Source organism: Phoca vitulina, unplaced genomic scaffold (assembly GCF_004348235.1).
Source record: "Phoca vitulina isolate PV1807 unplaced genomic scaffold, GSC_HSeal_1.0 scaffold4, whole genome shotgun sequence".
NCBI classification, from domain to species: domain Eukaryota; kingdom Metazoa; phylum Chordata; class Mammalia; order Carnivora; family Phocidae; genus Phoca; species Phoca vitulina.
Genome location: NW_022589707.1, coordinates 48,550,738 through 48,568,886, shown reverse-complemented (window position 1 = coordinate 48,568,886; position 18,149 = coordinate 48,550,738). Strand labels below are relative to the sequence as shown.

At 34.2% G+C, this 18,149-nt stretch overlaps 1 protein-coding gene across 13 annotated transcripts in view; it reads left to right on the top strand.

Moving 5' to 3' along the window:
* The window catches only part of HDAC9 (histone deacetylase 9), a 912,577-nt gene that overhangs the window by 703,050 nt on the left and 191,378 nt on the right, over nt 1-18,149 (top strand). For all 13 annotated transcript variants that reach the window (XM_032401986.1, XM_032401978.1, XM_032401976.1 and 10 more), the window contains 4 exons: nt 2,432-2,487; nt 2,732-2,819; nt 8,517-8,636; nt 8,958-9,055. In XM_032401986.1, the coding sequence (XP_032257877.1) occupies nt 2,432-2,487; nt 2,732-2,819; nt 8,517-8,636; nt 8,958-9,055 (362 nt within the window). The remainder of the gene's footprint in view (nt 1-2,431; nt 2,488-2,731; nt 2,820-8,516; nt 8,637-8,957; nt 9,056-18,149) is intronic.

Here is an 18,149-nt window from a genome sequence, read left to right as displayed (position 1 = left end):
AATTATTTATGTGATTTTATTTCCATGTTGTTTCTTAACATGATTTCTATTCAGGTTGATATTTTGGTATATAGTTCTTTTTTAAGTTTTCATTTAAATTCCAGTTAATATGCAGTATAATATTCATAAATAACACTTTCTAAAGTTCTTTCTTCTGAGTCATTTATTCATACTTTTCCCTCCTGCCCTTTAAAACTTTTCTCTACCTTTATGACCACAGCTCTTCCTGTAAGACAATTCAAATGTATCTCTCAACTGTCTCTTTGTTTTATATTTTTTCATTATGAAGTAATTAATGTTTATTGTAAAACCATTTTCAAAAGATATGAAATTATAAATTTAAAATAACTATATAATACCATCACTCAGATATATCATACTGTGTCTGTTATTTTTAACACTAATACTTCCAGAGTTGATATTTTTTATTCCACTCAGTATTTATAATAACAAAATTTTAATGGCTGTCTAATATTGCATGGTATAGATATACCATAATTCACTTAAACATTCTTCTAATATTAGCTAACTTACATAATTTCCATTTTTCCTATTGTAAATAAAACATCTTTTATATAAATCCTCGTCTACAAAGTTAATAACACCTTTAGGGCAAAAATCCTTTAGTAATTCTAAGAGTAAATGTTTTTTAAAGGCTCTAAATATATAGAGATGGATTATTTTCCAGGAAGGCTATAATAAATTATCTTCTTCTAGGCAGCATTTGTGAGTGTATAAAGTACCACTGCATTGTTAGCATAGAGTATTGAAAAACAAAATCCAATTTCCTGGGTGGATAATGTTTTTCCACTAGGATTTTCATCTACTTTTGTTTGATTACTAATTTCATTGAATGTTTTTTCTTCTAGTTATTGATCACTGGAATTTTTTCTTCTTTGTATTGTCTATCCATGCCCTTTACCTGTAAAACATAGTTTTTTTTTTTAAAAAAAAGCGTATTGGTTTTAATTGAATTGTAAAAGATCATTAGTATTGTGACTCCAATTACAGAAATTCATTACATGCTAATTATATTGCCTTGTATTATATTTGTTATTTTCATCCTGTTGTCTTCCCAATAAGTTATATTGTACCTATCATAACCTTTACTTAATAATCTATCCTCAGAATTCCTATAGCACACTAAAGTCTCACTCTACAATCTTAAAATTTCTTTAGTCTTGTGTGGTTCATTAAATAGTTTCTCTCATATTAGTCTTTTATTGCCAGAGAGATAGTATCTTAAGAACTGTTATAGGAAACATGTTAATACCATTTCTGCATTTAAAATTGATATTGTGTTATTTGACTTCTGATTTGCTTCTGAGATTATCATTATGTATATGCTGATCAAAATGTTTAGCAAATTAATCATTGTATGTTGGTTACCATAACATTCTAGAAAAATTTATGTATATTTAAAGTCCTAGGGAATAGATTATTTTTCTTGATATTATCTTTATGCTTGTAGTAAGATGTGGAAAAAAATATCCCTGGGGTATATTAAAATTATTTCAAAAGTTTTAGGTTTCTATATTAAAGAAATATCTTTTGAGTATGTTACTTGAATCGTAGTTAAGTGAAAGGTGGTGTGAACCATCTGATGAATGATTTTTTTTCATGTCAAGCAACCCAACTTTTCTGAGCATGCTGGCTTTGTAAGGATTTATAGTTCCTTGCCTTCATGCTGGAGTTACTTCAGCTTTCCGTGATGCATTCCAACTAATCTGGAGGTTAAGGCATTCCTTGATCATGGATAGATCTGATTGCTGCTCAGCCCTGGAATTCTTTATAAAATTCCAGAACGTGGGCTAGAAATTGACTTAGGGAATCCAATAAAGTTGCAAGTCTTGGCAGCCATCCAAGCTAAATTTATAGACTGGAAGAAATATGGGCTTTCCATTGTTCTCTTTTTCACCTTTCTGGGTTTCTTTTGTGTGTATGTGAGTGTGTGAGTATAAATTTATCATTTTGCTGACAATGGAGTGGAAATAACCATTAAGAGAATCCAGCTAAAGAATTTTCACTTTGGATCTTCCCTGGTCTTTCCAAATTTTGACCCAAACCTGCACCAAAGTGAATTTCTTCTTCCTCTGTAGGATGTTGTTTTCATAAAATAAGAAGTTGTTCTTGAAAATGAATCATGCTAGTATAACAGATGATATGCATATTTGCCAGCTAGGTATAACTCCCGAATCTCTATTCTTCCCCTTGCTCTGTAGGAGCCTTCTTTCTGAGACATGATCTGATAAAATGTGATCATATATATTGTTTCTGTTCATTCTCTGAAATGGCAATGGGGTCAAGAAAACAAGCTCTGAAGCCTCTTAGAGACTTGAATCTTTTCCTGTATGCCTGATGCTCTGTAGTACATGGAGATGCAAGCAATCCTCCCATATCTGATCATTGAAAACCTGTCTTGTTTTTACAGAATGGGTTTGCTGTTGTCAGGCCTCCAGGCCATCATGCTGAAGAATCCACAGCCATGTAAGTACCAGGGACTGTTGCCCATCTCCAAGCGCCACGGTTCCTGGCGGTCACCTGCCCCGTGCATGTCTCTGAAGCCTCTAATTGTTAGCAGATGGACTGAAAAATCTTGCAAGGTACTCCCAGAAGCAGATTTATGGCTTCAGAGATCATATAGCATTTTAAAAAATGCTCTGAACATTATTTATAATGGTTTTCCTGGCTGATTTGCTTTCTTATTTCTCTGTTCTTCTCTATTCCGCAGGGGGTTCTGCTTTTTTAATTCAGTTGCAATTACCGCCAAATACTTGAGAGACCAACTAAATATAAGCAAGATATTGATTGTAGATCTGGTATGTATTCCTGACCAGAGCTGCATTTCAGTGACTCTAGATAAAAGGGAGTGTATTTGTATTTCTGTGTTAGGTTGTCCTGCTTTTAGCACTTGCAAACAACTGAAGGGTGCGTTTCCTTTGAATGTGGAAACTCATTAAATTCAGGATTGCAGTTCTGAAACCATAAACATTCACGTTTCACTTTCTTGGTGTTAACTGCAATTTAATGAGAAGAAGGCGCAGATCAGGGCAACTTTTATGATCCTTAAATGAATTGATACTTCCACAGTTAAAATAACCCAACAGAACCTGAATTTACTTTTCCCTGCAGAATATAGACTTTAAATAGTCAGATGTGCTGGAAAGAATGCTGTTGCTTTGGTAACCAATTGGCCACTTCCCCTGGTTAGCAATCATGTTGTTTGTTGTGCAACAGTGGTATTATTAAAACAAGTCAGCATGTCATTCTTTCTGAAAAGATCCAAGATCATGTATGCCAGTTTGGGATGACTCCCGGCAGAAACCTTGAGTGATTAAAAGTCAGAGGCATTAGATTAGTCTTGCATTTTAACATGATGCATTCTTACACAATAGAGTTATAATTTGCTTAACAAATGGTTTGTTTAAATGCAGATGACACTTGGCATGTTGTCTATAGTATGTTCATGAATAATGAGCTGGAGATCTGCCCCATACAAAAAGGCCAACCCAGGAAAGGGCGAAAGAGAGCTGACTGGTGATTTATGAGCCCCGTTTTCGGTTTGCCTCTAGTTCACGAGGAGGTGTAATAGGTTGTCTGACAAAGCATAGACAGGAAATGAACCCTGGCATCCAAAGCGAACCTGCTACATCTGCACTTAATTAATTTTTGCAGGTGATAAAAGATTTAAAGGCAAAATATGTTAAAGGTTTTTTTGAAGTGCAAGGCTTAATAGTCTAAATCTTGTTCATATCTGCACTCATAATTAAATCTTATTGGGAAGTCATGGCCTCACCATCCAGTCCTCTGATTCAGTTAAGCAAGTAAACTAAAGGGTTTTAGAAAGCATGAACAAAGCCATGTGAAGAAATACTTAGTTGAGTTGAAAAGAAGATAAAAGGAATGAAAGACTGATAACCATTTCTAATGCTTGGTAGGAATGGATGTTTTCCACATACTGTATCGTCACCTCCCCACAAGCACTTGGTGCTAAGAACTTTCCATGTATTTTCCAAATATGCTTGAGTTTCACTATAGGTCATAGTTCACCATTAAAAAAATGTGTTGAAGGCCTAGATATACTACAACAGCAAGGTCTTAAAGGTCTTAAAATTTTACAAAAATGAGAACATCAGTACCTCTATTCCCATGTACATACAAAATGACATTTTCATTGATTGATAATTATAGATTTGCATGATATATAAGATAGTAAATTTAAAAAGTAATTTAATATAATTCTAGTACTATAACTTCTGCTAGAAAGATAAGCCAAGAACTTGAAGAAAGGATAGCAGATGAAGACCAAAGATTGTGGGAAAATTTTTCTAAGCTTTCTAAATTTGTCAAAATTATGCAGGAAGGAGATTGGTAAACTGTCCTATCCTTAGAAATCTTTTAGTATTACTTTCTAAGGAATCTCCTCTGCTATAATTTTATGGTTCTATGAAGATAATAATTGTTAAGAGTCTCTTTGAAAGCACATTTGGGATATCCAAACTCTAAAGTAATGAATTATACAATAGACTTGAAAGCTAAAATGCCTTGCTTGTGATAGATACCCCACAGGATTTGTCTGTAAAGTTTTGTTTTTATTTATATATAATATATATCTATATTAAATATATAATGTTTATAATCTTATATATTAATATAAGACTGCTCTAGATAATTCGATATGATTTACAAAATAAGTTGATTGGGAGCTCCAAGGAGTGTCCTGTAAGCTTACTGGCCTTTGATTGTAAATTTGCTCTGTTATCCAATCATTAAGGATACTGATTTCCCAGCAGGCTGTGGTAGAGGAGAAGTTTTTGTTTCAAATCCTCCAAATATAGGAAGTTCTGTCCAAAGGGTTGCCTCTGAGATCACCACCAGCCTGCATATTCTTACTTTCAAGTCTTCCAAATTCTGCAGCTGCAGGGATACTTTGAGGAAATTCCCTTGTTTCTTCCAGCTGCCGAGAAGGAAGTTTTAAAGTGCCACGTGGCGCAGAAACATCCGTTCTCCCTGGCTGACAGGTCTATTCTGCAAGTTAGCAAAGGAGAAGTGAAGGTTCTTCAATGGCAAAAGAATTTCATTCCTGCATACCCGAAGTCACTAACTTTAGCTAATCAGTGTGAGCTAGCTCCACAAATTCTTGGGCCAACAGAGGGCAAAGCTACTCCATTGTCCACAACTAGTTTCAGCATTTTTATATGCCTAGTAAATAGAGAGCCAGAGCTCTAATTCACCTCCTATTTGGGGCCACAGCCAAATTCAGAGGCATTGAGTATTTGGGGCAGGAATGATTCTAGTTGATATGTGGAGCTTATTCATTCCAGTTCTCCATCTGGGGAGATTCCAGAGACATTCAGATTGGTGAGGAGAGGGAGCAGGTGCACTTGCTTTTCAACTCACAAAAGACTGTTCATTGTGTTTGGGGCATGAAGCATCCCCGAAAGTAGGATTTGCATGCATGACTCAGGTAGCTTTTATGCAATGTGACTTTAAGTTGAAAATAATACATTTTAGACTTAATTCATTAAAAAGTCACTTCAAGTGTCCTAGATTTGGGGTAAATCCATTTTTAGTTAAGCACCAAATTTAATAAAAGAATTGTCACAGGTGCCTGTACTAAATAATTATAAGTGTTAATATTAGCTGATCAAATAGATGATTTAGTTAAAGCTCTTTTAACATTATAAGAGAACATATTGGTTCTAAATCCTTATAGAAAATAAATTTTCACAGTATATTTTTAACCAGTAAGAATACTAAAATTATTTTTCAGCATTTCCCAGTAAATTTTAGAAATAAGGTCTATTTTGAGTCATTTAATTATTCAGTTCATCTCATTACTTTAATAATTCCTCACAGTCACCAATAATTTTCTTACATTAGTCTAGTATATATTTGTTGCTACAGAGAGAAAATCCTCAGATCATACCTGAATAGTAAGTACTTTTTATGAATATTTTGCAGCAGAGAAAGATGAAAAAGTATTCTCAAGATTACATTATAAATTGTTGCCCAAAACTAAAGGTATATTTGGATTTACCTTTGTTCCTAAATACTTTGTGAATATGAACATGAAATCAAGAATTATCCAAGTATTTTTAGAATGGATTTGTGTATTTTAATGAATAATGTTTGTTGAACCCTTATTAGACTGTGGGCAAGACTATATTTCTTATTCAGAAATGTATGCAATAAGTACCCAACACATTTTTCAAGACCAATGATTTTATATCTGAGACAATTTATCATCTTTTATTTGACCTTTTTAAATAAACCTTTACAACATCACTAAAGAAACAAAAGTAATCAAGGCATTATTTTTCTGGTTTTCAAAGTGTAGACCCATTTAGGGCCAGAGCAAATTTTTCTTACAGTGCTGTAAGAAATCTATCATGTAGTAAAAAATCTATCATGTAGTAAAAATGCAGACATTCCTTCATTGTTGTTTTTCATAGTATCTTGTTTGTCCATCCTCTAGGTATCCAATAGCAACTCAAAAGACAATGTGGGTTAGTTTCATTTTTGTTCAGATAAAGGAAAATAGTTTTGCTATCTCTGCCTTCCTTTTTTTTTTTTTGTTTTTAAACGTTCAGAAATCCAGGGATTAGTATATTTTCAGTAAGCTGTTTTCCCCCCCAATGTGTATGCCTTGAGCCAAAACAAATTTCTGGATGCATACCTTCCCCAATATATTATGATTCCTTAATTGATTTTTTAGATATGTGTTTAAGAGGAGGAGATGATTAGTGTATGTCTACACTGAGGATAGCAAGTTCAGTGCAGGCTTTCAGAATCCAACAAACGGAGGCTTTGGTGGTATTTAGTGAGGGAGTTCTGGGCTAGAGGTTGAAGTGAAGACAAGTTATATAAACCTCAATAAGGAGCAGTGATGACCACCACTCTTCACAGATTTGCTAAGAGGATCAAAGAGGTAATGAATATTAAGTATAAGTTAATATATGATGGTTATGAGTTGGGAGTAAGAAATGGATTCAAGACCCACTCTTGCAACTTTTCCTCTGTATAGTCTTGGTAAATTACTGAAACTCTCTGAATCTCAGTTTACTTATCTTTTAAATTAGGGATAATATCATATATGTCATATACTTGTTAGTAATCCATACAAGCTGTTTAATGTAATGCCTGATGCAAAGGTGTAGGAATCATTGTTGAAACCAATAGGATTTTTACTGATATAAAATAAAGTACAATGTAAGTCTATAGTTACAAGTGACTAAAACTTGTTTTAAAAATACTTGAAATTATATATGTTACGCATGTAGCAGTAATATTATTTTGAATGCAAATATGTAGATTATTCACTTTTGAGAGCTTTCTATTTTATTTTGTTCAGGAGATACTAGGAAGCATATTAATTGAGATTCTTAACACTTGAGGTCCTCCAGTGAAGACATTTTTTAAAATGCTATTAGTTTTATCTTTCCCATTTCTTTCATCAATTCCAGCATACGTCTATATCATAAAACTACAGAACCAGCAAATAACTGTTAAGAGTTCAATCATTATCATATACAAATGTCCTAAGAATTTTTTCATTCATTTTAATGATACAGGGGTTTTTTTTGTTTTTGGTTTTTTTTTGTAGGAAGGGATAGTATGGTGTGGGGGGAAAAAAAGAAAAGGAAGGAGGCTAGGGAAGAGAGCCATGATATAATACCAAAATTAGGCAGATTGGACAAGATTGCATGAAGCTCTGTGCCATCTTTTTGCGTGGCCCAAATGATTTAATAGCTGATGAGCTCATGCTCCTGTGTCTTCTACTCTTGCCGTCACGATTTTACCAAAATAAAGTATGAAGTCCTTTTTGCATCTGGCGTCTCTTTTGAAGTGATTCTAACTGCTGAGGGATTGCTAACTGAACTGAATGCTCCAAGAAGGCCAATTTACTCAGCTGGCTGCAAAGCCTTTGACCTTAATGGTGGGACTTGGCAAATCAGTGCATACACGTATGTTCAGTGTTCTGTCAAGAATTGCGAAAATGCTCTGTAAGCCATAGATCCTTCTGCAAAATACTTGTTTGTAGTTTAAACATTAGTCTTTCTTCAGAGGCCAATGAGGCTAGTTAATTAAGCCTGAGGGGTTATGAACTGTTGGCAGTTAATAAGTCATAAAATTCCTCCATAAAACAGGATGCGAGATTCCATCACTGAACCAAAGAGTACAAAGGGCCGGTGTATAAATATCTAATTGTACCAAAGGACTGGGCTTTCTCAATGACTGCTCATCTGGAGTCTCCAGGGCATGTTCGCTGTGGTTTCCTGATTTTTAGAAGCCAGTTTAAAAAATGAGTGCATTAAAGGGTAATTTGCCTGAAAGTTCAGGAAGTAAAGGGGGTGGTGTGGAAGCAAGCTGAACAGGAGAAAGAAGGAGGGACATAGTGAGAAGACAGAAAATGAGAAGGAGGGTGGGGAAGAAAGGGAACTAGAAATAAGAAAAGTTGTCTCCACGCAGAGTTAACATGACTGTATTTGTCATCTCTTTTCTTTTCCCTGTAGGATGTTCACCATGGAAATGGTACACAGCAGGCCTTTTATGCTGACCCCAGCATCCTGTATATTTCACTCCATCGCTATGATGAAGGGAACTTTTTCCCTGGCAGTGGAGCCCCAAATGAGGTTCGGTTTATTTCTTTAGAGCCCCACTTTTATTTTTATCTTTCAGGTAATTGCATTGCATGATTACCCCTAATTTTCTTGTCCTTTGCTGGTGTTTTAAATTACACGAGATTACTGAATTGTCCCATGGGACCAAGAACCAGTGCAGAACAAGTGCATAACCCAGAGCACTGGTTGTCAAGCAAAGTTGGGCTGATTTGACATGTTGTTTGATGTTTATTTCAAGAGCTCACATGTGTTTGTTTTCCTCACTTTATGCTTTCTTCCCTGTATCCTCCTCTACCCACTGTGTAGTGTTGTTGTTTTTTTTTTTCTTCCTAGGTTGGAACAGGCCTTGGAGAAGGATACAATATAAATATTGCCTGGACAGGTGGCCTTGATCCCCCGATGGGAGATATAGAGTACCTTGAAGCATTCAGGTTGGTACTTCTTTTTCTGAAAGTGGCAAATTAGAAATGTCTATTGAAACAACACCAAATGTAAAAGAGAAATACAAGTTTTAAACAAGGGAAAGTGGCTAAAGGAGCCATTCCATTAAAGCTCCAAAAAATGTTTTGTTTAGGGGACCTGGATATAGCTACAAAGTCACATAAAGAATATGTGTAAGAAATTCCCAGTGACCCAGGCATGTTACCCCCTCTCTGCAAAAAAGATAAGGAAAAAAGATTTATTAAGTAGTTCTGGAAATTTGTGCCTATTCTAACATATGTTTGATTTAGAATGGACATTAGCATATTAGATGCTCTGGTAAGGGCTTCATTACCTACTTAACTTTGTTGAACAGGCATTTCCCAAACTTCACTAGACTACAGATTCCCTTTTGCACATAGCACCACTCAGCATTCTTGGTTCTGCAGAGCTAGCTTACTTTTGGAATGTTGGCCTAGACAATCTCATTTCATGGTAGAGTAAATGACTTTTCTCTTGCATAAAATATTTTACGTCTCACATTAAAACATCAACTGATTAATTATTTGTTTTCAGTTCTCTACAAAATGTAGGCAGTAATTGAAATGTATATTTATATATACATAGTGTATTCTACTTTGTCCTTCTAAACAAAGAACTTTTAAAATTAAACAAGAAATGCAACGAATCAAAAGCTTTCTTTTTGAATATTGGGGTTTTGTTAAAAAAGTCATTTTTATTCTCTAGAGTTAAAAAAGTATGTTTAGTCCTTGGAAAGGACTGTTTTATGGAGAACTATCAGATTGTGTTAATATGTACCCACTTGCAAGATTTTAGGAGATTTTAACCTATTGGTAATGCGTGATTTCGGGGGTGTTTTGTTTAGTTGAAAGCAAAAACAACTACATAAGAGATCTTAGAAGCATTATTTTTAAATTTATCATTTATAAGTTCCCAAAGGGGGATATTCCATTGCTAATGTATTTGAAACTTAAGGAAATAGTAGGCAAATTTTTCAATAAGTGAAGTTTGGGTGAGTTTCTGCTGTCCTATATATAATGCGTTCTTCAATTTTTCATGTGAGAGTCATTTTTCATTTGAAGACAGGCCCAGGAAAAATGACAGAAAATCACTATTTTCAAGAAAATACATTAAAAATCATCACTATTTTCAAGAAAATACATTAAAAGTAAATATATTTGGTTTGGTTTTAGGATACTAAGGAAAATTCTACACACATTCCAGATTTTTATTTAAAAAAATACATATATTCAAATATCTACACTATTTATAGAAAAAAATAGCTGAAATAAGTTTATTTGCTTAAAGACTTATGTTGTTTATGAAGATATTTTAGGTTAATTTACAATAAAACTAAAAATTGCATTAAGAAACTTTAGGAGTTTCATTATTATAAATTCTGTTTACCTAAATTTGCAACTTAAGAAACATTATTAATATCTTAAAGGAACTCTAATGGGATAATAGACTTTAGTATTATATCACATATGAATTCATTTGTTTACCAAGTTAACTTGATAACTTGCATGATACACACATTAAATTCTCAACCTTACTATAACAAATGATTATATACCACTGATCTATAATACCGAATTCTTAGTTTTTTATTATCATAATACTATTTGGGGTACATGGCTATACTTAAAAATGGATTATGCATACCCAGCAGGGAAGGAGAATTTATATTTTGTACTACTTGTTCTCACATCACAAAGTGAATGATGGGTGGTAAGAATGTTTACAAAGAACCCCTTTGAACACAACAATTTCTTTAAATACTTAGATAATGTGAAAACAGGTATTAAGTATATGTTACTGTTTTTTGAATGAAATGGTAAGTGAATCAAGTGCTCCTGAAAGTGACTTAATGTCCTCAAGAATGGCACCTTCTCTTTGCCTGAATGTGGACCCTATATTAGCAAACTTTTCTGTAGTTCCCAGTGCAGTCACCATATCTAAGCTTAAATAGAGGAGGCAATATTATTTAGCTAGAGTGCAGAAATGTAAAACTGTAGCTTTTAATATTTATAATTATTTAAGAACCAGATTTAAACCATAATAATTCTGTTAATTTTGAACTATACTGTGTTTGCCATTCAATTTGTATGATTAGAAGTACTTGTGAACTTGTTATAGGAATCAAGAAAGTAAGTCATCCATTCAAAAACATTCATAGAAACATATTATATGCCAGGCACAGTGATGAGCCCTTGGAATTTTGAGCTGACTTGCTTTCAAGCATCATAAAAGAAGTGATAACCCACTGTTCTAGAGAATGTATGTGCTTAGACATAAGAGAGGATAAAATGATGAACTCTTCCTGCAGGGTTTCAGAAAAGGCTTTATCAAGTATTGTTCGACCTGTGCTTTCAAGGATGAGCGGGAGTTTCAAGGGGTAAAGGGATTGGAGTGGGGCATACTCATAATAGAAAGAGAGAATACTATGGAAAACATGGAGTCATGAAATGATCTTGCTCTGTTGGCTTAAGAGCATAAGGGTGGGATTGCCTGGCAGGAATAGAGATCATACTCCATAAACTCTTTTGTTGGCAAAGAATCGGAATATATAAAATCCTTTCTAATCTGGGGCTTTAGTGAGATATACTCCAAAATAATTTTTGATGTAGTATTACCTTATAAGCATATACTTCGTAATATAGCCTTTGTTTCCCAGTACTAAAACTGAAGATCTTTTTGGCATCTTTTGTGGGTGCACAATATGGAGATGGAGGAAAAAATTCATGATGCCTTTTCTTTTTTCTTAATTTTTAATTGTTTCTGGACTGTGATAAGTATCTTTGAAGGGAAGGCTTCTCTCTGTAAAGCTATAGGGGGATTTAAGATGGCTGCTTATTTTACCAACCTACATTTGTCACATATATTATTCTTGTGGTTTCTATTATGTATTTCTTCTATAGCAAAAAGAATTTTGCAGGCAAACAAAACGTTTTCATGTTTGCTGTAAGCTTTAAAGATAATTTAAAAAATTTAATAGAATATCTAAATTAGTTCACATAACTAGTTATTTCTTCCATGTAGTTACTGTTTATCCCTAAAATTATTGAAGGATATATTTATGATTTTTCATTAGTTTTTAAAATGTTCAGTAATGTAAAATATCTTTCATGTGGAACTAAAATGTATTCCAAGGCTACCATTTTATAAAATAATTATGGCTGTTTTGATTGAGGTCTTACATGCCAGGTCCTAGATTAGAAATTTTATTAAAATTATGGCTAATTCTTAAGTGGTTTGTATAAGCCACAGAACTTCTAATTGTAAGGGCCATGGTGTGAACTCAGTTTATGGCTTTAAAATCTGTCACACCACATTACTGCTCTTTTCTACTATTCATGACTTAAAAGATTGAAGAGTGATAAAGCACAGTAAACTTTTACCAAAATATAAGACCTTCACCCCCGATCTAAGTCACAAATGTTTAGTACACAGCATGGCAAAGAAGAGCTATGCAGTAATATTGGCTGAATAAATCAAAGAATAAATGAATGAGTCAAAGAGAGAAGGAATGATACTGGCTACAGTAGAAGCATTGGAAACCCCTGGTATTAAGTGAACCTAGCAAAAGTCTGAAACCTAACTATCTCTTGGCCCTTCAAGGAGTATACTTTACAAGGAAATTTGAACACCCATTCATTTGCTTATAATATTGTCAGATGTCTTCTCTTCCATTCAGTAAATATATTGAATGCCTGCTAAGCACTCTCTGTTTCAATCACTTTAAAATATTGTTTCCAGGGGCACCTGAGTGGCTCAGTCGGTTAAGCATCTGACTCTTGATTTCGGCTCAGGTCATGATCTCAGGGTCCTGAGATGGAGCCCCACATCAGGCTCCATGCTGAGTGTGGAGCCTGTTTAAGTTTCTCCCTCCTTCCCTCTCCCTCTACTCCTCCCCCGCTCACACACACACACACACACACACACACACCACACACACACACACACACTCTCTCTCTCTAAAAAACCATATATATATATATATATATATATCAATTATTCTCATCTGTAGTGACTAGATGAGCACTGGTTACATCATATTTTTCTAAAGATTAATTCTTTAAGAGTTCTGCAAATGTTAGAGTGATTATTCATATAAAACCATTTAAATAGTTTGTAGTGGACAGGAGACAATATCTCATGCTTCTAATTAAATCTAATGAGGGCAACATCTCTGAGTGTTTACAAAATTGAGTAGCAATTTCCAATGTGGTAAGATACTAGCAGTTCTTGAAATTTGCCTATTTTATCCAACAAATGAATGAATGACAACCCCTTTGTGGCTTTTTAATTTCAAAAATAAAGTACAAGCCCCTTAAATTCAGAAGGTTTTGTTGAAATAATAAATGACTCATTGGGCACACAATGAGAACTAGTTAAAAGAGTGGAATAGGGGCGCCTGGGTAGCTTAGTCGTTAAGCGACCGCCTTCAGCTCAGGTCATGATCCCAGGGTCCCGGGATCGAGCCCCACATCGGGCTCCCTGCTCGGTGGGAAGCCTGCTTCTCCCTCTTCCACTCCTCCTGCTTGTGTTCCTGCTCTTGCTATCTCTGTCAAATAAGTAAATAAAATCTTCAAAAAAAAAAAAAGAGTGGAAAAGAACTGTTAGTATGAGTTCCTTAGATTCAAACAAGTTGTGATTTAAAAAATAACAACTCTTGGGGCACCTGGGTGTCTCAGTTGGTTAAGTGTCTGCTTTTGGCTTACAGCATAGGTCATGATCCTAGAGTCTGGGATTTAGCAGCAGCACTTTGGGGCTCCTTGTTCAACAGGGAGTCTGCTTCTCCCTCTTCCTCTTCCCCTCCCCCCAGCTCCTGCATGCAAGCGTGTGCGTGCTCTCTCTCTCTCTCAAATAAATTAATAAAATCTTTAAAAAAATAACAACTCTCCAAGCCAATGTGTTATAGTCTATAGTACCATAATTAATATGTGTTAATGGTGAAGATTTCCAAAAGGCAAAGGATTTATAAATATCAGTTATCCAGGAATATTCACCTCAGGGGAAAACTCTGAATGACTCTATTTCACTGGGACTGTTAGTATGCCAACTAAAAAAGGAGATTTGAGTGAGTTTTCTAATCTAGAAAATAAATATCTAGTCAAAATTCTTGTTGTTACTTTTTTATAAACTATTTTTTGTTGACTTATGAAGTATCTCTAATCAAAATATTTGTACTTGCAGATGTAGCTTTTGCTAAAGTACTTTGACCACATTAACCAAGTAGAATGTTTAAAAATTTGTGCATTTGAGGGGCGCCTGGGTGGCTCAGTCGTTAAGCGTCTGCCTTCAGCGCAGGTCATGATCCCAGGGTCCTGGGATCGAGCCCCGCATCGGGCTGTCCGCTCAGCGGGAAGCCTGCTTCTCCCTCTCCCACTCCCCCTGCTTGTGTTCCCTCTCTCGCTGTGTCTCTCTCTGTCAAATAAATAAATAAAATCTTTAAAAAAAAAAAAAATATTTGTGCATTTGTTACATCATCAAAGCAGCCCAATCACTTGATACAGCCTGTATCTTTTTCTCCTGGCTTTGGTTCATACCTGTTTGCTTTCATGATAAAAGCAAATTGAAAATCCATTAAAACAAGACTGACTGGAAACTTTACTAGATAGCATAATTATTGTCAGTTTGTCAAACTGGATTCTGCTCTAGATGCAGCATCTTTAAAATAGGAACCATGGCTTTCCATGATTCATATTCCACTTGTGGCAAAAATAAAGAACATACATTTAACTTGAAAGCAAAGAATTGAGCCCTTTATTGTCATATTCGTAGAGCAAGTGTTTCTTAGCTAGTCAGCAGGTCTAGTTTACCATGGAATGATTGGAAGTAATTTTGGTCAGGGCACATTAAGTAAGTACAACATTTTATTTTCTCTCTTTGTTGTTTTAACAAACATATCATCACTATTCTAATTAATTTTAGAGCACTGGCTTCTAATATTCTTGTCATATGCAAGAGGTTGAAAAAGAGGTTGCTAAATTTTGTCTGAGAAATGAGATGAGGGGTGCTTGGCCGGCTCAGTTGGTAGAGCATGGGACTCTTGATCTTGGGGTTGTGAATTCACGCCCCACATTGGGTGTAGAGATTGCTTAAATAAATAAAATCTTTAAAAAAAGAAGAAGAAATGAGATGAGATCATAATAAATATGTTCTCTCCTATTGTAATGACAGCTAAGTAAATATTTTTATGGTTATTATTCTGTTTATTATATTTTAATATAATTTAATGCTAAGAGAATGGAAAGTAATATCATTATAAAAGTAATAACATAATGATAATAATAGCATAGTAATATAGACCATTCACTGAAGACTTAATATTTGCTAGTTGCTCATTTCTTTTCATCTTTACAAGTTGTTGAGCTAAGTGCTCACAATTGCTACATGAGGATACCAAACCCCTTTTGAGTTTCAGTGGTTTCCTGATGTCACACAACCGGTAAATGATGATCAGGGACGCAGTGGCAACAAATGTGAATGTGGAGACGGTACTCCTTTGGCCCTAAGCTATAAGCTATAGTTCCTCTATCAAGAGTAGGAGTGACAAAACAATAATGTAGTGAGAAAGTCTTTGCAAATGCATTTTAGTCGATCCAACATTTGATTTGGACATCTAAATTGGCAATAGTATTTTAAAATTGAAAATAAGTCCTAGATTTTCATTACCCTTGTATCATATAATAACTCCCAAGCCACTCCCCTTTCTGCCTTTCTACCTCATCTGACGTAATAAGGGAGCCTATCAAATGAAACCCCTATATTTTTTCTTCCTTTTGATAACCAAACTATTTACAATGGGAAATATATTTTTCCCTTCTTTGTTAAAATAAATGTTTTGTTTTTATGTATACATTTAAGATTTAAGATTTTTTGAAATGGGCATGTAATTGAACCTGAGAAATACCAAATTAAATTTTAATGGAATGTAGAGTGATAAATGAATTTTTAGATCCAATTTTGAAATAAAGAATGATTTGTTGTCATCTAAAAATCATACTCAATACTGCAAAATGATTTGGGGTCTTATTTTGTCTATAAGAGCTGTGGTTGATGCTTCCCAGTCTTGAACTGGATTCTCAATTGTTAGTGACAACCAAATATATTATGCTCATGATAGTGTGTATTTTCCCAAGGATGTTGAAGACATTTTGGGAAAGAGGGTGGAATTTCTTGAAGCAATTTGCCAATATGAAATACTGTACATATCAAATTGGCCCTACTACCATCTTTCCCAGACCATTTATCATAGCTCACAAATCAAGCCCACATTTTCTCTTTCTAAAAGACTTGGCTAATAAAGAAGATATGGGCTTCAGATCCGAACTTGTCAATCAATCTTGGGAACAAATGATTTTCATCTATTGATATTTTATTTCAATGAAGAGCAATGCATTATGAATTTATTGCTTGTGTGATCAACAGTTTTATTCATTGTCCAGATTCTTTTCTTTATATTCAGCATGTAGAGATGTTTTGAGAATTTTTATCAGAACAGGTCAAAAGAAAAAGATCCAAAAGAATAAATTTTAGAAAGCTGTCAGTTCTATCTGTTCTTTAGTTTCAGCAACAAGTATAGTTTAACAACATTTTTTTCTCTTTCATCTGTGCAACATATTGTACCAATTTTCATCAAAAAAATTACAATTTCTATAGGTGTGTGTCTCTAGATACCCTTAGAATTCTGCTCTTTGACCCTGGGAGTAAATTGATCTTATGCACACCTGTCTTCCTTAGGAAACTTGCAAACTTCATTTTTGAACTGAGCATCAAAGAGATATGATATTATTAGACAGTATAGAGCTCAGGTAAAAAGTCCAGGAAGTATCTTGAAGTGCTTGAAGTTTTTGAAAGGTGAATTATATTATCTGCAGTGAAGAACTATTTAAAATAGTTCAAATGCTGTAGCATAGTTTTTATTATTATTTTAAAAGGTCAGATCCACTGTAAAAATTTTAAGACAACATTTTTCCCTTCTGACTTAGAAATTTTAAAGCCAAAAATTTCCAGGAATTTGTGTAGCAATGGTACAGTTTTCCAAATAATAAGGACTAATTAAAAGAGTAGCGATGTTCAATTAAATCTTTTCCCTAGCTGTTCTAAGAAAGAAAGCAATTTGCGTGACTAGGAATTACTTGTTTTTATTTTCAAGACGGAACAATGGATTATAAAACTCTTGCCTTGCACAGATCCTTCCAACTTATGTGTAATACTCAGAGATATCAAGAGATGAAAGCTTTCCATGAAATATTGTGGAGCTTTTTAGGCCAGAAATAGCAGATCTTTTGGTCTGTCGAGCAACTCAGATCAATTCATTAACTTAAATTATATCATTTTATAAAAATGGAATTGTCGTGCATTTAATTATTATATAAGTATAATTAAGAAACTCTGGAGTCCTACTTTTTCACAATTTTAGTGAATATTTTAAGATTATGCTTCATTTACTGCTAAGATAAAACCAAATAGAAGTTATTTATTCTCATGGGACAGCTGTTTATTAATCAAATTTCAATGCCTTTGGGTTCTTAGATGTGTTTACTTAAAACTGAATAATACCCCTTCATTTCCATGATTTTATACCTAAAGTTTGCTATAACTAAATTTATTGAGATACAAATATGAAAGAAGAGATAGAATTTTTAATATACCATAAATATAAATTTATAGTCTCTTTTTTGAGAATGAGATAAATGTAATGGTCACTAATAAAAATTCACTTATTCACTTACTAACCTTTCGAGGTAGAGGAGTCATCTTTGGGAAACTTCTGTTCAACAGAAAATCTGTTCAGATATTGCTTTTGAGGTTCAGGGCTGAAGTTTACACCATTTTCTGGTAGGCAGGACTTTCAGAAAATAGTCCAAGTCTTTGCATGACATCAGACATCTGGATGATAGACTCAGTTTTCCATATTTCATCCCAATGATTTGATGTCATGTAGATGAAACTTGTAAATCAACATCTGTTCTCATTTATGCAGACATTTAAACTCCTCTGGCACTCTTCTAGAAGGGTGAGGACTTTGCCTTGTATCTGTTACAAATCTGCCCATCTTTCTTGTGGGCACCA